Here is an 18,936-nt window from a genome sequence, read left to right as displayed (position 1 = left end):
AAATGGTCAGGAAGCACAGCCATACGCTAAACCTTCCGCATTGCTGTTACGGAAGAGCTATCAAAGAAGCCATATGCAATAACAGCAAAGTTACCTATCTCTACAGATGTACAGTGGAGGTGGCTGTAATCACCATTGGTTTATATTTTGGGTCTTGAACATTCAATATAAACTTGCTGGAAGCTCACTGGCTGGCCTGAAAGTTTGTGTGCAAGTTTGTGTGCATGTTAGTGTTGTGTAGCATGCCTTATTCTAGTCTGTTCTGTGTTCAGTTATTTAGTTGTCAGTTGAGGTTAGCTTGGGATACAGTGGGTTCTACAAGTATAGCAATGTGAGGTTAATGCTATCTTAGGATGCAGTTTTTGGAATAAATATAGCATATTGAAAACAGATTTTAAAATAGTAATTCCTGTCTACTGGAAAGGTTAAATATCCCACTCTTCAGAAGAATTAGCGGTTCTGTAGAGATTGGTGAAGAGTTGAAAAGGACTAGATGAAATCCTGACTGTCTGAAGTTGTCCTGAGTGTGATACCTGTTCCCTTTTTTTAACAGCTGACTTATCTCAGGTGTGGCCAGAGGCTAATCAGCACTTTAGCAAAGAAATAGATGATGAGGCAAACAGCTACTTCCAGCGTATTTACAACCATCCACCACACCCAACCATGTCTGTGGATGAGGTGAGTTCCCTTCTGTAGCAGTTACAGCACCTGTCCAGAGACTTGGAATAAAGTTGATCATAATTATTCCTTCTTGTATTAGTTTCAGTGGGAAATAATAAAGGGATCCGGGTAGATGCTAGCAGCGTTGCTTTTTGTTTGGTTGAAGTTGTTTTCACAGTAAACTTGCAGTTGATCATTACATTCAGCTTTGACTTCTCTGGACTGAAGACTTTAGATGTCTAATTAACACTCCGAAAATGCTGTGAAGTGGGAAGGATTCAGTGTAGTGTGGAAGCTTTTGTGTTGAATATAAGTGTTAAAGAGTGCCTTTAAATAGTCTGTATAAATTATAATAAATGTATTTTGTTTTAAACTATGTAAAAATGACTACAAGATCCAGATATATGTGTCCCAAGTTCTACCTTCTGAGCTTTTGATAATTATTTTTGTTAGTCTCTATGAGAGTAATTATTGGTCTGATGTACTTACTCTTTGAAGTACTTCAAATTTACTTTAATATATTTGCATGTTTATAAATTATGGAAGACACAACATTATTTTCTTTTTCCTAATTTGAAAGTAATGGAGTAGGCGGTCACAAAAAAGTTTTGTGTGAAGACAGTCACTTAAAGGAGAACTAAAGTCTGAAGAGGAAGCTCATTGTAGTGATGTAGTGTCTGTCTGCTGGCTAAAATGAAGCAGTTACTTTGCAGTTCAACTTGTGGTAGCGCAACGTACCTTAGTAGTTGCAAACACTCACGAAACATGAAGATGGGAAAGGGCTGAAATAAAGCAAATCTGTTGGTAACAGTTTCCAATTTCTTTGCAGGTCTTGGAAATGCTGCAGAGGTTTAAGGACTCCAACATTAAACGGGAACGAGAAGTGTTTAACTGCATGCTGAGGAACTTGTTTGAGGAATATCGTTTCTTTCCCCAGTACCCAGATAAAGAGCTGCACATAACAGCCTGTCTCTTCGGGGGCATAATAGAGAAAGGACTGGTTACTTATATGGCATTGGGCCTGGCCCTGCGCTATGTTCTTGAAGCCCTACGAAAGCCTTTTGCATCCAAAATGTACTATTTTGGTATTGCTGCACTAGATAGATTTAAAAATAGGTGAGTGTGGGTTTTGGTACACTTCTAATAGTGCCTGTGTTGTCTTGTGAACCTTGAACCTGCTCTGATCATGCAGTACAAGATTGCACATCTCAACTTTGGGAATTCTTCAAAGATACGCTGAAAAAGAACTGAAACAACATGAGTGAATGTGCTAGTTGAAGGGTAACCTTTCTAAATTAAAATGCTCAGTGTGGTACCTGTATAAATGTGGGACAAACTGAGATGCTGAAACTACTTAGACTCTATAAAAATCATTGAAGTGTTGAGTTAGATGAAGTAACTAACAGCTTGTTAGAAGTGGGGTAAATGTAGTTACTCTTCAGAGGTGCTTTCCAGTGGAGTGCCATTTACACTGTTCATTACTGAAGGACTGACTAGGAACTAAGCTCTGGAACTTCACTTTTACACAGAAATCTCAAGTATAGCTAAATAATCTCAAAGAGTTCTTTCTCAAAACTTTTAATGAATTGCAGACGGAGATTCTGGGTGTGAGGTGTGCTCTGGTTTGCTATTTAAAATGCACTGAGCCAGACTACAAATTACTTATCCAGTAATCTTGTTGCAAACACTGAATATAAATGCAGTTGTGTACTAGGTCAGAAGTATAGAGATGTGGGAAAAGATGAGTTGCTGTGAATAAATCTTGTGCTTTAATGTTAAATTAATTCATTTTAAATAGATTTTGCAACAAAAAAGTATTTTGTAGGAAATGCTTTGTTCACAGAATAGCTGCTGTAAGGATTCCAGAAGTATTCTGTGGTGCAGTATGGGAATGGCATACCTGATACTTGTTTCTTTGTAATACTGTTTCTGATGTGGGCTTATGCTTCTGACTAATGCGTGTTCTCTCTGACAGATTGAAGGACTATCCCCAGTATTGTCAGCACTTGGCTTCTATTAGTCACTTTATACAGTTCCCGCATCATTTACAGGAGGTGAGTGTGTCTGTAAGCAACACTAACTTTCTATGATGTTAAATTCTTTAGAGAAAATTTCTGTTTTCCTTTGGAAATGCAGTCTCGTCTGTCGTTATTTTAGACCATGTACATCCACAGAATCAAATGCCTTTTCTTAAAGGTTTTTCTCTGGGGCAGGGTAGGCAGGTGAAGGTGCCTCTCTGGTGCCTTTCCTGTTTCCATAAATCTGTTCGGGTTGCTTATGTTGAAATAGCTACCTGAATGTAACTGCATGATCAACTGATGCACTTGTCCATGCATGAAGGTTTTGAAGTGCCTCGGTGGATTCATATTCCACTCCCTTAAAGATTTGGAGTTTTACTCTAAAATAGAGGTCATTCAGCTGGGTTTATACAGTTTCATACTTTGACCTGATAAAATAGTCCAGGAAAAATTTCTTTCCTGAAGGTCTGATGAGAGCCATGGGAATACCTTGTTGTCCAAAGCAGTGTTCATTCTATAGTGTCTGCCTTGAAGGTGCTTTTATTGGTAGAAATAACTAATCCCAGTGGCAGAGCTGAAGAGCATGAGCTAAATAAGGAAAAATGTTCAGCTCTACCGTTAAGGTAGAGGCTCATACCCGAAGCTGCAAAGTCCAGTAGCAGTCTTGGTTTCACTAACAGCTTTGAGGCTGTATCCCTTAAATGACAGTCTGATGTTTCCAGTTTTGGGAAATGTATAGCGGGGGGAAAACTGCTATGGAACTATTTCAGAGGATGCAATATCTGAAAGTTGGCTGTTTTCAGAACTGTGGTTTTGCTTATTAATGGTGAGTTCAGAGTATTCTACGTGGCTATTCGAGTCCTTGCAGAAGACTTCTTACCTGGTTTTGTAGCCTGCTTCTTGATATTCACATATTGCTTTTAGGCTCTTTCTCTTCTTTTATTCTGCTGTTCCAGGCCTGGAGGGATAGGGATCGAGTTTTTTTTAGGTAGTGCTCCATAAAATTTTTAACGTGTTTGGTCTTGTGATGCTTGACATCAGCTTGTTGAGGCTAGAGGTAGAAGAGAGGTTCCTCTCCAGTAAGAAAGTCAATAGTGACAAGATGTGCTTCATCAGGGTATACAGTTGTATTTGCAGATTCCTTTATGGCATGAATGTCAATTATTTTAATGAGTGTTGGGAAACCTTTATAGTGCTCCTGCTAAAAATCAGTCTATAGTTCTGTTGCTGTATGTGAAATTTTGTATGTGCTTGTTCATCCTATTTTAGTACATAGAATACGGACAGCAATCCAGAGATCCTCCTGTGAAGATGCAGGGTTCAATCACCACCCCTGGAAGTATTGCACTTGCCCAGGCTCAGGCCCAGGCCCAGGTTCCAGCAAAAGCTCCTCTTGCTGGCCAAGTCAGCACTATAGTGACCACCTCAACCACCACCACCGTTGCAAAAACCATTACAATCACCCGACCAACTGGAGTCAGCTTCAAGAAAGATGTGCCGGTGAGCATTGTGTCATTGTGCCCTTCCCGGAGAGGCACAGGTGTTCAGCTGCTGCTCTGGACTGACAAAATCTGTTTTAATTTGTGTACTACAGATTTTCAAACAGTGATTTTTAGATTTAAAGCATGTAACCTTTTAAAATATGACCCAATATTTTTGTAGAGAGAAGGCATTTTTCATCATTAAACAACCCAATTACTTTGAGGTCAAGTTGAAATGTGTTCTTGGGGCTGTAATTATCAAGACAATTACAGAACCATAATTTCTGTTAATGACTTGCAACAGGACTCTTAAAATAGTTGGCAGCTGCTATTCTGCTTGGGACTTAAGAACACTTAACTGCACCCATCTGACCTCGCAGTAGTTAGAACTGCATTAGGTTTTTCACAAATGTGGTCATTTGTGTAAACAACTCTGAACTGCTTGTTGGAGTTACTACACTGTTGGCAGACAGATAGAAGTGGCTATTGCACAGAAAGTTTTGGGGCACACTTGGTCCCACGGTATGCCGAGGATGGGCAGTGCTGTTCCTGTATGATGGCTGATGCACTGGAAAGTCGAGCCTTTCTGCTTGGGACCTTTGTCTTTGAATAGTTCTCTGTAAAGGAGGCAAAAGCCAAACACAGCTGCAAGTGTTGTGAATAAACTTGGGGGGACAGTTCTTAGTGTAGCTATTAGTGTCTTTCATACCTGATTACATCGTGTGGAAACTTGTTACTTTGAGGTGTTTGTTCTCCCATTTTAAACTCCACTCAGGACTGATACTTAAAACTGCTTCTCCTTTTTCCTTAATCTCAGTGTACCAGGTGCTAAAGCCCTGGGGTTCAGACCTGCAGCTGTAGGGACCAGAATCACAATCTGTTGACTTCAGTTGACTTGCTGTCTCAGAATGAACTTCTGGGTCCTTCCCAAATCAGCACTGAAGTGCTCCTGGAGACTCCCTGTTGTGTTAAGTGCTGCTGTGTTTTTTCTCCAAGCTATAATTGTACACAGGCATAAAGGCCTAAAGGGTGCCATTGCAGTGGCACCTATTATATGTGCATGTAGAGGCTTTTTGTGCAGCAGCATTCTTCTGCTGAGTATTGATCATCATTTTTAGAATATAAAAATCATTTGGCTCCTTTAGAGTGCTGCTGAAAATGAATCTGAGACAGTAGATGTCCCCTGATAAAGCTCAATTCTATTTTTGCTTGACAGAACAGAGCAAAAGTTTCTTTTGATGTCACCTCTAGGTATTGTTTACGCTTAACTTTTTGTTCTCCCTCCAGCCTTCCATTAATACTACCAACATAGATACGCTGTTAGTAGCAACAGATCAAACAGAGAGGATTGTGGAACCTCCAGAGAATGTCCAGGAAAAAATTGCTTTCATCTTCAATAATCTGTCTCAGTCAAATATGACACAGAAGGCAAGTATGAAAGAATGCTAGTAAAAATAATTTTTATACTCTTAATGGTTTTTTTATATATTCATTTTTAAGTGTGGGCTGATGATATTTCTAAAAAATTTTAACTTAAAAAACTTCAGGATGGAACACATTGTAAAGAAATTATGGTTTCCAGCACTTTCTGCTTGAACATCTTTGGAGATAAAATTTTCCAGGGAGAAGAGAGATGGGTAAAAGATACCTGTTCTTAATCTTGAATAAACATTCACATCATAAATGAATTGGGTACCGTTAAATGTTGCAAGATTAAGCTCTGGTATTTCAAGCAGAAATTAAGGGAATTTTTCTGAACTAGGGGAGGTGTACAGTCCTGCTGCCACCTGTGCTATTGTCTCGTGGATGGATGGCTTGAACTTGTAAGGTGACAACATTTATTTCCAGTTGTCTGGTAAAAAGCTGGGAAGTGAAGGAGAGGTGAATTGTTACGCCTTGCTGATTTCATGCTTGAGTCCTTACTGGGTGACCAGATCTTTGGATAATGAGACACTGATTCCAGATATTTATCTTTTTTTTTTGTAGAAAAACAACCTTAGTGTTAGAAGCAACTGACTGACCATATACTGTGTGTTGGTCAGACCTGACCCTGGAATGTTTTGATTATCTTCTCATCTGTTCTGTGATGTGCTTTGTCTTTGGTTTGACCACAGGTGGAAGAATTGAAGGAAACAGTGAAAGAAGAGTTCATGCCTTGGGTATCACAGTATCTTGTGATGAAAAGAGTCAGTATTGAGCCTAACTTTCACAGTTTATATTCAAACTTCCTTGACACACTTAAGAATCCAGAGTTTAATAAAATGGTTCTGAATGAAACCTACAGAAACATCAAGGTGAGTAGTGCAAGTTTTCTAAAGGCAGCACAGGAGTGTGCTGTTCTCCTCATACTATTTGCTTGTGTGTTGCTGATCCTCAAATATAGAATATCATTCAAAAATCTACTTTCTAGCTTACCATTAGACTTACAGGTTATCTTTGTGAATACTAGGATTCTTTTCAGTTAGTAACACATGAAAGACTTAAATTGTGTAACAGGAAGGCAAATTTGCATTTAAATTCATTTATGTAGGTGGACTTCAAATTTGTGTGATATTTACAAATTATAACCCAGGGGAAAGTTGCTTACGGTCTAGTTGTTTTGTGTGGAGAAAAGTAGAAAGATAAGAAAACCACACTCTGTTCTTTTGGTCCAAGAGGAATAGGGGGGAAAGGGCATGTTTAGAAAATGGGGGTGTAAAAGCCAAAATTTATTAAGAGTGCTAAGATAATGTGAAGGGGAGAAGGAGGAGGAAGCAGTAGCCCAGAAGTGATGAACAGGTGAAACAAGTTTGTAAAGAAAGCACTATTTTTAAACCTGTTGGTGGAATTTCCTGACCACCATGGGTTACGCTGTAGTGCAAAAGCATCTCCTGGCTCTTGAGAATACAGCTGATCTTGCTCTGTTCAGCTGATGCTCCTCTGAAGTTAAGGAACAGAACTAACAGCAGAATACTTGTTTTATGATTTATGACATGGTGACATGATTTATGTTTTGACATGACAATGAAATGGTTTCCCTGGAAGGTTAAACCCTTCAGGTCTGTGATGAGGCATTAAGAGGAAGCACAAGTTACACTTGGCTATGGGAGTAGTTGTAACAGTCTCAGCAGAGTAGAAGGTAAGGTCTGGGAAAGCGTCATTGTTTTGATCCTTTTAAAGAAAGGAATGTTGCAGTCATTACAGTGCAGATTTGCAGGGTGCTGCCTTGAAGTGAAAGCTGTTCAAGTATCTCTCTAATGTGACTGAAGCTCAGAACTTAATGTTCTAAAATTTTGCCTTCATTCAGATCAGCTGTTGGATTTGGTTTGGAGTCTGATTATCTTCTACTTGTTGCTCGAGATGCCTTTTTTATTTTTTGGTAGGTGCTATTGACATCAGATAAAGCTGCAGCCAACTTCTCAGACCGTTCCTTGTTAAAGAACCTTGGTCACTGGCTGGGAATGATTACAATGGCTAAAAATAAGCCCATCTTGCACACGGTGAGCTGCTGTCTTTACAGATTGCCTTGGCATGAATTGGGTGAATTGGTATGCTGTTATGCAGTAGCACAGGCTATTTGGGAAATCTTACCACCTTTCTGGTGCCTCTTTTATGTGCCAAGTACAAAGTATGACTCCATATTATTTAAGGTTATTTAAGACTTCTAAATATTTTTTTAATATCAGAGAAGTTAGTAGCTACATTTATTTTGGCACAAAATTTAACATTATTTTGTTAATCCATGTAAAAATGTAGATGTGTAAATCTTTGTTCAGAAGTAACTGCTGCTTAGCAGTGTGTAAAATTCTAGGGCTGTCTTGACTCAGCCTTGCCTGTATCTGAAAAGGAAGCAGTGTGTAAGTGGAATTGTGCAATGTATTTGCTGTTTCCTCCACCTTCATTCCCACTTCAATCGTTGATGGTATTTTTCAGGATTTGGATGTGAAGTCGCTACTGCTGGAAGCATACGTTAAGGGACAGCAGGAATTGCTTTATGTGGTGCCATTTGTTGCCAAAGTCTTAGAATCCAGTGTCAGGAGTGTGGTAAGTGTCTTTGTACAAACACAGGTATTGCTCAAGTGGCAAAATATTGCAGGAAGTAATTAGCTTTTGTCACATAATGAACACTGATTAAATTTTGTGGAGAGCAAGAAAAGGAATGTAAGAGCTTAAAGTGGTTTTATTTGGAGGGAAAGTACACGGCCCTGTGTTTTTGCAGCATAAATAGGTGGTGTTAGCTGAAGTGTACTGTGGTATCCCTGAACAGATCTCTATTGAGAAATGGAAGGATGCCATTGAAGAGGTTCTAGGATATATTTATTCTTAGATTTTTTTTTTTTTCATTTCTTCTGCCCACTTTGGTCTTGATCATCTTGTTAATTCTGCTTGACATAGAACTGATCTCTCAAGAAGGACCAGATCGTTGTGTTTCCAGTTTTTCACTTAGGTTCCTAGTGTATTTCCAGTTATACTGAATTACTGGAATAATTATTACCAATATACTAAATTCAACTCTAACCATAGCTGTACAAAGGTTTCCACAGCTGTATGTACGCATAGCTGCTTGTGTTTCAAACATTTCCAGTCATATATTATCCAGATGATTCAAGAAGTTTGTGTAATACTGCTCTCTTCTTTCTCTTGTAGGTCTTCAGACCTCCAAACCCATGGACAATGGCCATTATGAATGTTTTAGCTGAGCTACATCAAGAACATGATCTAAAAGTAAATTTCTGTTGTTTTTTTGTTCCTGTAGCTACTGAGTGTGAGGTTTTCTTGACATACTGGTCAAGAAGGATGTTGTGAAGGACCAAGCAGCCCTTCTCACTGCTTTAGCATGAGGAGATTGCTTGGACATTGATAATTTGGTAGAATTGGGTGAAACTCTTCTCCACGTGGTCAGCAAGATAGTTGTGTAATCCTCAGTCACTATTAATCTCTGAAAGGGTTGTGGATGGAATGGGGAGCTTGGGAATCAAGTGACCCAGTAGATGTTTTGGGTATTTTCCTTGTGACATGACCTAAACTTGAGTTCTTTTGCAGTTGAATCTGAAGTTTGAGATTGAGGTGCTCTGCAAGAATCTTGCGCTAGACATCAACGAGCTGAAACCTGGAAGTCTCCTGAAAGATAAGGATCGTCTAAAAAATTTGGATGAGCAGCTGTCTGCTCCAAAGAAGGATGTGAAGCAGCCAGAAGAGCTACCACCCATCACAACAACTAGTAAGTACATCTCATGTAGAATCCAGAACCACACTATTGAAGTTCTAATAGGACAGGTTTTGCTATTATAAAATAAAATATGAAGCTACATATACTATTACAACATTCCTGAGTGCTTGGGAGCACTTGGGATAGTTTCATAATAGAAATAGGTGTATAGAGTTTGGAGATGGAAAGGGAATGGAAGCCATCATGAGGACTAATTCTGTATTATATGTGTGTAGCTACTCCTTAGACTCCCTCCTGTTAACAATACACCGGGTGCTAAGGTGTCGTAACAAACAACTCTCTTAAAATGTACTGAAGCTACTTTGGAACTATTCATTAGGCAAGTGGAGAATGAAAGTTGCTTGGTAAGTTTAGGAGGTTTCATGATCAAACTACAAAGCTTTTGTTTCTAGGTCATCTCCTGGTTTAAATAAGAATTATATACTTGTGTTATAAGCAGTTGCTTTTCACTAGTGGCTCAATACAAACATACTTGTGTTCTCCAGCTGCTTCTACAACTCCAGCTACCAGCACCACTTGTACAGCCACGGTTCCTCCACAGCCCCAGTACAGTTATCATGACATCAACGTCTATTCTTTAGGAGGGTTGGCTCCGCATATTACTTTAAATCCAACGGTAAGTTTTAGACCCGATTTAGTTTGCTAAAAGAATTTTTACAGCCAGGGTTGATGCAGATCTCAGCTGGTGGGAGCTATCAGGACTTAAGTATAAAAGAAGCCTCTGTGCTCCTTTTGTCCAGTCAGCAGCTCAGCTCTTAAGTCAATCTTTGCATTGTTATTCAGCTCCAACTTGGTTAGAAAATAATAATTTGTCCCAGTTTCAGATTTATCAAATACTGTAATAGCTGCATGGGGAACATGGGAGTACTGCACAAGCTATGACAGTGCACTTATGCAAGTGTCTGGGGTGGGTGGGATTCCAGTGTACTTTGTTCCTTCACCTTTCCTAATCCCCTGCAGATTCCGCTGTTCCAAGCCCACCCACAGCTGAAGCAGTGCGTGCGGCAAGCGATCGAGCGTGCAGTGCAGGACCTCGTCCATCCAGTGGTTGATAGATCCATCAAGATTGCCATGACGACCTGTGAGCAGATAGTCAGGAAGGACTTCGCCCTGGACTCGGAGGAGTCACGGATGCGCGTGGCCGCTCACCACATGATGCGGAACCTGACTGCTGGGATGGCCATGATTACCTGCAGGGAGCCTTTGCTGATGAGCATAGCTACCAACTTGAAAAATAGCTTTGCTACTGCACTGAGGGTAAGACCCCCATCATTTGAAGTTTATATCCAACTTACAGGACTGTAGGCATCCAGCATTAGCAAATCAATTCTCCACAATGTGGACTTGTTAATTAATTGCACGGCTTAACTAGCATGGGGATGAATTCTCTGGGTAGAAGTTTAGTGACTCTTGCAGAATTACAGTGAAAAAAGTACGTTGAGATTACAGGTCATGTCAAACACTCTTAAACTGGGATGGTGGATCTTATACTGCGTGGCACACAAACTTCCTCACTATCTTTTTATTTTGCCTCAGTGTTATCTCCAGTTCAATCCAATCATGGAAGCCTTGGAGACGTGAACTTTCTGCAGGGTTTGAGGCAGAAAAGCTAAAGTGGGGAGGACTAAATTGATTTTGGTGGTATCTTGGACTGTTTCAGCATGCATGCTTCAAGCAGATTTTATTTACTTGTGCTGTTAGCAGATAGGTAGTTCAGACTGTTTTGCACAGCTTGTGAATTCATTGGGTTTTCTAGAGGCTATTTTCAGGTCTCTTCATGAGGAAAGTTCGAGCTAAACTCTGTGGAACAGCTTCTGAACTACTGACCACAATAGCAGCTACCATCCAGAATTCTTGCCATCAGTTGCCTTGCTCAGGCATAAGAGCACAAGGATCTTGGAAAGATCAAGACACAGCTGTACTTTCAGCAATTAGAAAAGAGTCAGGTTTTTTATTCTTGAAGACATATGACGTTGGTACAAATCCAGCTTTAATCCAAGGAAAATTTTTAAGGGATAATTGTAGAAAGCATTTTGTTGCAGAAAAGGTGCCATATGAGATACCTAAAAATTCTTACCTGGCTTATTGTTATGAAGTGATTTAACAGAAGTAGTGTAATTCTCAGGAATTAATGAAAGAGGGGTAGCTCTTAACAGATAAGGAAGTCCAAGTAGATGGGGCAGGCTGCCTTTATAGATGTATTCCATTTCTAGTGGAAGTTGCTGCTTTGCACCCTGGAAAATAAGTGCATCTCTTCAGGGTTCTCATAAAGCAGACTCTGAGAAGGAAGGAAGAAAATCTGATTCCCTATCAGAAAAGGAACCCACTGAAAAAGGCTTAGGTCTGCTGTTTTGTACCATTAGTGCTGCGCCTTTATATCTTCCAATTACAACCTAGGAAGTAGGGAAACTTCTACTGTGATGCAAAGCCTTCCCTGCATTAGCATCACTGTGTGTGTCTGTCTAAAGCAGGGCTTTATTTCTGTGCCCTAGAGATGAGTAGGTGGAGAAGATGGAGAATTCCTGCTGTTTTGTTCCTTGTTAAAAGTCTTTACTGTCATCTTGCCTACATGTTTTATTCAAAGCTATGCAAAATTAAATTTAATATTATATATTCTATGGGAAGGGAGTGTGATCCTAAGAGCATTCCTTTTTATTGCTGGTGTTCTGTATAGGCAGTGGTGCAGGTTTTAAGGCTAGTAATATACAGGGAAAATTTTCATCCTTCACTGATTTATTGTGATTTTCAATAGGCAGCCTCCCCACAGCAGAGGGACATGATGGAGCAGGCAGCTGCCCAGTTAGCACAGGATAACTGTGAGCTTGCCTGCTGCTTTATCCAGAAGACAGCTGTGGAAAAGGCAGGCCCTGAGATGGACAAGAGGCTCGCAACTGTAAGTATGGGACTGTTGTCTTCTAGAAGTATCATATGTGCTCATACACATCCAGAAGGGTGTCTAAAACTCAGTGTTTGTGTTTTTCCCAGGAATTTGAGCTCAGAAAACATGCTAGGCAGGAGGGGCGTCGGTACTGCGATCCTGTTGTGTTAACGTACCAGGCTGAGCGGATGCCAGAACAGATCAGGTTAAAGGTGAGTTCTGTTCTGATGCTGCTCTTCTCTCCCTCCTGATAAGGAAAAGTGGATGGCACAGTGTCAGCTGAGCAATTGTATATTGTTAGTCTTGCCTAACAATGCAGCTGCTGTTATCTTGATTAGTATGGAAACACATAAATACGTTATTCCAAAATGAGTATTTATATCATTTTCTCAATTCCTTGAGTCTCTTTTTCTGTGCAGTTCCTCTCACTAAAAGATGGCTCATCTGTTTTGTTGTCTTTATATTTTGTTTTCTTTTGTCTCCTTTGTATTTTCTTCCTTGAAAGGGCATACCATGTGCTTTCAGCAGAGCATTTCCCCAGTATTCAGTTATTTCTGTTTCTGGGAATGTGAGTTTTGTTTTTAGAGCAAAATCCCCCTGTTAGGAGGAGGTATGGCAGGAGAGATAGGACCTCAGTGCAGAGCAGCTGAATCCTACTCGATGTCTAGGCCACTCTGTTTAAGAGTAGCTACCTGTTATACAAGCTGCCCTCATTTTTTACGGCCTCAGTGCTTATCAGTGAGATTAATGCCCATTCTTTTCTTTGCAAAGGTTGGAGGTGTGGACCCAAAACAGCTGGCTGTTTATGAAGAGTTTGCACGCAATGTCCCTGGCTTCTTGCCCACCAATGACTTAACTCAGCCTACAGGATTCTTGGCTCAGCCTATGAAGGTAGAGGTTTCTGAATTAACCAGCTTGAGAGTTCTATAGCCCTTTTGGAGACTGTTGCAGAACTTGTGTTTTTGTTAGAAGGACTCATAAGAGCCAAGTGTTCGTGTTGCTTGGGGACAGTGGTTAAAAAAATGGATTAGTTCTAGTGAGAAAGTAATGGCAGCATAAAACTTCCATCCAGTCTTAGGGGCTTGTAACCCAAACTGGGACAAGGTATGCAGCTTATGATTACTACATGTAGTTTTAGTAGCAGTGAAGCATTTTATTCAAATCTTAGGTTACTTTTGCAGGAAGGTCATGGATGGCAAGTCTGAATTATAAGATCATTAACAAGTTTTTTCATGCATAAGGCCTTATTGACAGAACAAGGGGGAATGGCTTCAAACTGAGAGAGGGCAGGTTTAGATTAGATGTTAGGAAGAACTTCTTCCCTGGGTTGGTGGTGAGGCACTGGAAGAGGTTATCCAAAGAAGCTGTGGATGGCCTATCCCTGAAGTGTTCAAAGCCAGGTTGGGTGGGACTTGGAGCAACCTGCTCTAGTGGAAGATGTCCCTGCCCATGGCAGGGCAGTTGAAACAAGATAGTCTTTAAGGTCCTTCCAACCCAAACCATTCTGTGATTCTGAGTGATAGAGTTGTTTGCTGGTTATTTTCACAACTTAGTTTGCTCATTTGTGTGGACTTAAAATGCCAGCATTACAAACCACAGGACTGTAGAGGTCCAAATTCTGGATGCTATAATTCCTGAAGGAGAAGAGCCAGTCAGTATTTAAATGTTGCAAATGCAATCCTTGCAAAAATCACTGATTCTCACTTTCTCTTAAGCAGCAAGCTTGGGCTACAGATGATGTAGCACAAATTTATGATAAATGTATGACAGAGCTAGAGCAGCACCTGCAGTCCATTCCACACACCCTGGCCATGAATCCTCAAGTTCAAGCGTTGCGTAGCCTCTTGGAGGCAGTGGTAGTGGCTCGGAACTCCCGGGATGCTATTGCTGCACTTGGACTACTGCAGAAGGTGGGTGTTGACAACTTCTCTCTGTAGCAACTTGCTTAGAGTTTATTACTCCCGTGGCTCAGGGATTGTCTTGCTGGTGACCTTGTTTCTTCATGCATCCTGTGGAACTTGCTTGGTGAACAGTACTGAACTGTTGTCTTTGGAAATCCAGTAAATAAGATTGGGAGGGAGCTGTTTTGTTCATTTAGGGTGTTGTGCATACGGTGTCAAGACTGCTGTGAAAGAAGCAGGTGTACGGAATCCTGGGACTTAACGGTTTTGTTCAGATGTGGCAAGTAGAGAGCTGTTGCAGTCCAGAGTAGTCTGATTTCAAGATGATTTGGAGGCTAAAAAGGTGTTTGAACTGCCCTTGTAGATAGATAATATTGAGCATAATACTGGATTTCTGGTGGCACACTTGGGGAGTTTATTTTGCAGTAACTGATAAATGACTGTGTGGGGTAGGCTGACCCTGGCCAGCTGCCAAGCATCCATCCAGCTGCTTTCTCTTTCTGCTTTGCTGCAGGACAGGGAGAAAACACAGGCAACACTAGATGACATTTGTTCAGATTATGACAGTTTAGTAGGGAAAGTAAAGGCTGTGTGCACAAATGGAACAAAAATATCTACTTCCCATCAGCAGGCAGATGTCCAGCTAGTCCTCGGAAAGCAGGGCTTCAGCACATGTGGCATTTGCCTGCGAAGGCAAACATCAGGACCATGAATGCCCTTTTTCATCCTCCTTTCCCTGAGCTTTTATTGCTGAGCGTGATGTCATATGGTATAGAATATCGCTTTATTCAATTTGGGTCAGCTGTCCTGGTTATGTTGCTTCCCAGCCTCTTGTCCATCTGCAGCCTACCCACTGATGGGGGAGGCAGAGTGGGAAAGAAAAAGCCTTGATTCTGTGCTAGTGCTGCTCAGCAATTGGCAAAACTGTGGCATGTTGTCAACACTGTTTCAGCACAAATCCAAAGCACAGCACCATATGGGCTACTATGAAGCAAATTAACTCCATCCCAGCCAGAATTTGTAGGCTCTACCAGTGGGAAGTGTTGCAGTGAGCTGATCTGGCATCAGTGCCTGTGTAGTAGTGCAGAACAAGTGACAGACATGGAGAAAAATCCACTTGAGAATAGCGTAAGGATAGTGAGCTGTCTGCATGAGGATCCGAGAACAGTGCCAAAACAAAAGTAACGGAAAGCTGCAGGGACACTCTTCATTCTTGTCTCCTAGAGCATGTACCTGTTAAAGGATCCCGTCCTGACTAGGACTTGACCAAGTAAATTGTGTTGGCCTTGTAAAACTCATCCTCAATTTGCTGTAAACTAACAGAGATACATCTCTGAGTGCTGTAGCTCTTTCTCTAAGGAACCTGCTCACTTAACCTCTGGCAGGTTCTGTCAGTATTTTCTCAGGTAGTTTTCCATGAGCCATATGCAGAATTGCTTGAGGAGGCATTGACTTTGGGAAACTGCAGTGCAGCACGAGCTAACACAGTCTGTCATGCTATTTGGTGCACATACAAAGTTAGTGGGGCATAGAGAGACCTGTAGGTTTGTTTGTGGTAGCATAGCTGTGTATAGTGCATGTATAGATGCCATAGTAGCTGGTAAAATCTCACACAGTCTTTTCAAGAAGTCAGCACGATTACTAAATTGATTTTTTTTTTCACGTCTTTTGAGTCTTCTCGTGATAGCTCTTGCTGATGTAAGGTGCAGAAGATTTGGAAGAGGACTTGTTTTTTCCTCTGCTAACAGGTTGCATCTATTCTAGGCTGTAGAGGGCTTGCTGGATGCCACCAGTGGGGCTGACGCTGACCTCCTGCTCCGCTATCGTGAGTGTCACCTGCTGGTGCTGAAGGCTCTGCAGGATGGCCGTGCCTATGGATCTCCGTGGTGTAACAAACAAATCACTAGGTCAGTTACAAGACAACAAGAACATTGATGTAGCTTTGATTGTCTTTTGGGAGTTTCTGTGTTGCTCTGAATTCCCTGCCTGTTAATATTTTGCATTGCTGCTATTTGGATAGACAAAAAATAACTAGCTTTTTTTGTCAAATTTAACTAGATTTGCTGATAATGTTGGTTCATTCCAGGACATGATAGGAATCTTTAGTGGAATAAAGCATTAGAGCATGGTCTGGGCTCCTTTTTTCCTCTTATTTTGCAGAGAATCTCTGTAGGCTGTCACAAACAATGTGACATGGCATATGCCTGTAGCAGAAGCTTCAGCTAGGCAGATCTGCCACTTCATCCTTGGAAGAGGGGCTTCTTATGCTGAATAAACTGAAGCTCTTGAAGGGCTCTTGTGACCAGTTGTGCAGGGTAACAGATGCTTGAGTCTGACTGTTCTGAACTTAAACATAACCTTAGAGAATCCTCTAGAAGAGGCTTCTTTTGAAGCTGGATAACGAATCACAGTGAATGTCACAGTTTCTGAAGTACTAGATTTGAGTTGTTTCACTTAAACTGTGTTGTTGAAGTACACTTTTTAAAAGGAGTCCAATTCTTCAGGTGCCTGATCGAATGCAGAGATGAGTACAAGTACAACGTGGAAGCTGTGGAGCTGCTAATCCGCAATCACCTTGTTAACATGCAGCAGTATGACCTTCACTTGGCTCAGGTAAAGGGAACCTGTTCTTTTAAAGGAGGAGGGATGCACTCAGTCTGTAAGATCTGTGGTTGAACTTTGTCTTTTTTGTGTTGACAGTCCATGGAGAATGGCTTGAACTACATGGCTGTGGCATTTGCCATGCAGTTGGTAAAGATCTTGTTGGTGGATGAGAGAAGCGTTGCCCACGTAACAGAAGCAGATCTGTTTCACACCATTGAGACACTCATGAGAATTAATGCTCATTCCAGAGGAAATGCCCCAGAAGGGTGAGGCTATAGTATTGTGCAATATATTACTTTTTTTGTGCTCATTTATGATTTGCATATTACATAGGCAGTGTCTCACACAATTCAGTCATACAGCTTTAAACTTTCCCTAGGGCTGCAGTCCTAGTTAATTTAGTTAGTTTAAACTGTCACTCTAATGTAAATGTGCTCATCCTAGTCAAACTAGAGGCAGCTGCAGCATCATGTGAAACTGAATGCTTAAGCAAGAAAATCTTTCTGTGCGCTGTGCTCCAAAATTCTGTGGTACTGTGATAAACTTGTTTTGAACTCCTGCTTTATCTCAAATTTATGCAATATTATTGGCTGTTTAAACCTTATATATCTAGGTGTCAGTATGTTAATTTGTTAATCACAAACAATCAAACTGGACAATCCTTTCTGTTTAGAGCTTACAAAGCAATCCTCCATCAGTCTCGCGTGGTTTGTTAGACCAGCAAACTGCCCAAACCATTTGGACAGCAAATGTTGCCACAGCACCTGGAAATACCTGTGGGACTTGTAGGCTTCCTATTTGTAAGATGGAAGCAGTTGTTGCTGGGTTTGAGAAAGACATGGATTAGAGCTTGGAGAACTCTGAATAGCTGTGAGAGCAACCAGCAGCTGGCTGATGGCAGTGGCTCCCATTACCAACACAGCTGCTTATAGGATGTCCCAAAACCAAAGTCCTTTCAATCCAGTGCCCCACTCAGGCTGTTGAGTACTGGCATCTCACTATCTGGGAGCATTTTAGGGCTCCTGAAGTCTGCAGAAGAGAAGCTGCTTCTAGTCCCTGTGGTGCTTTGTTGCAGCACTCCACTGTATAAATTGGAATGGAACTTCAAAGCCTGTGTGATTTCAGTGTTCCTTCTTTCATCATAAATGTTTCTGCTTTCATGACTTATTTCTGCTATTCCAGTGAGAACTGAAAGATGCAAAGTTTTAGTGTAAGAAATAATTTACTTTCTTTCAGCTCTATTTAACTGAGCTTCCAGTTCCTGCACCTTCTGGGGGAGGAGGAATTCTAACCCAGCTCTTGCTCTGGTCTGTTGCATTAGATTACCCCAGCTGATGGAAGTGGTCCGATCAAACTATGAAGCAATGATTGACCGTGCTCATGGAGGTCCTAATTTCATGATGCATTCAGGAATTTCCCAAGCTTCTGAGTATGATGACCCACCAGGCCTGAGGGAGAAGGCAGAATACCTGCTGAGGGAGTGGGTGAACCTCTACCATTCAGCTGCAGCAGGCCGTGACAGTACCAAAGCATTCTCTGCGTTTGTTGGACAGGTAGAGCTTTTGGAAAGAAAGGTGCTTTTTATTCAACATAAGTAGGGTGTGATGCCCTCCATTTTAAAGCAGTGTTATAACCTGTATTAGGCATCCTTTTGAAACTTCCAGGTGTATGGGAGTTTACTGTTAAAATTCTGTCTGTTTTGATGAAGCCCCTGTCCTCCACCAAATCATGTTCTTCAGATACTGTAGCAACAGGCTGTCACTTCAGACCATGAGTTCTGAGATAAATTTGGTGGAAAAAGAACTTGAGCTGAGATAGCTCTTGTAAATAGTTCTGTGATGCTCTGTAATGAGCCTTGACTGGTGTTGCTCCTTATGGGTAACAGTAAAAGCTCTGACAGCCTACAGGAGGATGTCACCAGTAGAGATTCAGGTAAATTGTTTCAGATCATGTGAGCAAGGGAATCCTTTTTCAAAATGACATCAATAGTAAGGAAAACCTTGAGACTTCATTAGCTGAAGTGGTACCTAAATTTAAACAATGTCCAATGTGTCACACTCTGAAGCATCTTAACAGGTGTGGTGAACATCACGTACCATCTGCCTTCTGGGTGTGATAGAGAAGGGAGATGCCTTCAGTAGCCCAGCATGTGTGGTAACAACCCCCCTGTATCTGCAGGCATCTC

General features: G+C 41.1%; 1 protein-coding gene and 1 non-coding gene across 12 annotated transcripts in view; both read left to right on the top strand.

Annotated features, from left to right (window-relative positions):
* The window catches only part of CNOT1 (CCR4-NOT transcription complex subunit 1), a 56,039-nt gene that overhangs the window by 29,268 nt on the left and 7,835 nt on the right, over positions 1–18,936 (top strand). For 5 of the 11 annotated variants that reach the window (XM_042027321.1, XM_042027319.1, XM_042027320.1 and 2 more), the window contains 20 exons: positions 554–678; positions 1,490–1,776; positions 2,636–2,714; positions 3,948–4,178; positions 5,447–5,587; positions 6,274–6,453; positions 7,522–7,638; positions 8,072–8,182; positions 8,786–8,863; positions 9,182–9,359; positions 9,854–9,984; positions 10,329–10,625; positions 12,121–12,261; positions 12,354–12,458; positions 13,018–13,137; positions 13,962–14,156; positions 15,912–16,054; positions 16,652–16,760; positions 16,848–17,017; positions 18,073–18,325. In XM_042027321.1, the coding sequence (XP_041883255.1) occupies positions 554–678; positions 1,490–1,776; positions 2,636–2,714; positions 3,948–4,178; positions 5,447–5,587; positions 6,274–6,453; positions 7,522–7,638; positions 8,072–8,182; positions 8,786–8,863; positions 9,182–9,359; positions 9,854–9,984; positions 10,329–10,625; positions 12,121–12,261; positions 12,354–12,458; positions 13,018–13,137; positions 13,962–14,156; positions 15,912–16,054; positions 16,652–16,760; positions 16,848–17,017; positions 18,073–18,325 (3,191 nt within the window). The remainder of the gene's footprint in view (positions 1–553; positions 679–1,489; positions 1,777–2,635; positions 2,715–3,947; positions 4,179–5,446; positions 5,588–6,273; positions 6,454–7,521; positions 7,639–8,071; positions 8,183–8,785; positions 8,864–9,181; positions 9,360–9,853; positions 9,985–10,328; positions 10,626–12,120; positions 12,262–12,353; positions 12,459–13,017; positions 13,138–13,961; positions 14,157–15,911; positions 16,055–16,651; positions 16,761–16,847; positions 17,018–18,072; positions 18,326–18,936) is intronic. The other 6 variants (XM_042027324.1, XM_042027325.1, XM_042027323.1 and 3 more) reach the window with 3 other exon arrangements.
* Positions 6,959–7,097, top strand: LOC121664455. Its single transcript, XR_006016017.1, has one exon. It is a non-coding gene; the product is annotated as a small nucleolar RNA SNORA46 (small nucleolar RNA).

This window comes from Corvus kubaryi, unplaced genomic scaffold (genome assembly GCF_017639235.1).
Source record: "Corvus kubaryi isolate FWS band 111438036 unplaced genomic scaffold, C.kubaryi_AGA036_p1.0 37300, whole genome shotgun sequence".
Lineage (NCBI taxonomy): Eukaryota > Metazoa > Chordata > Aves > Passeriformes > Corvidae > Corvus > Corvus kubaryi.
This window is presented reverse-complemented; position numbering and strand designations above follow the sequence as displayed.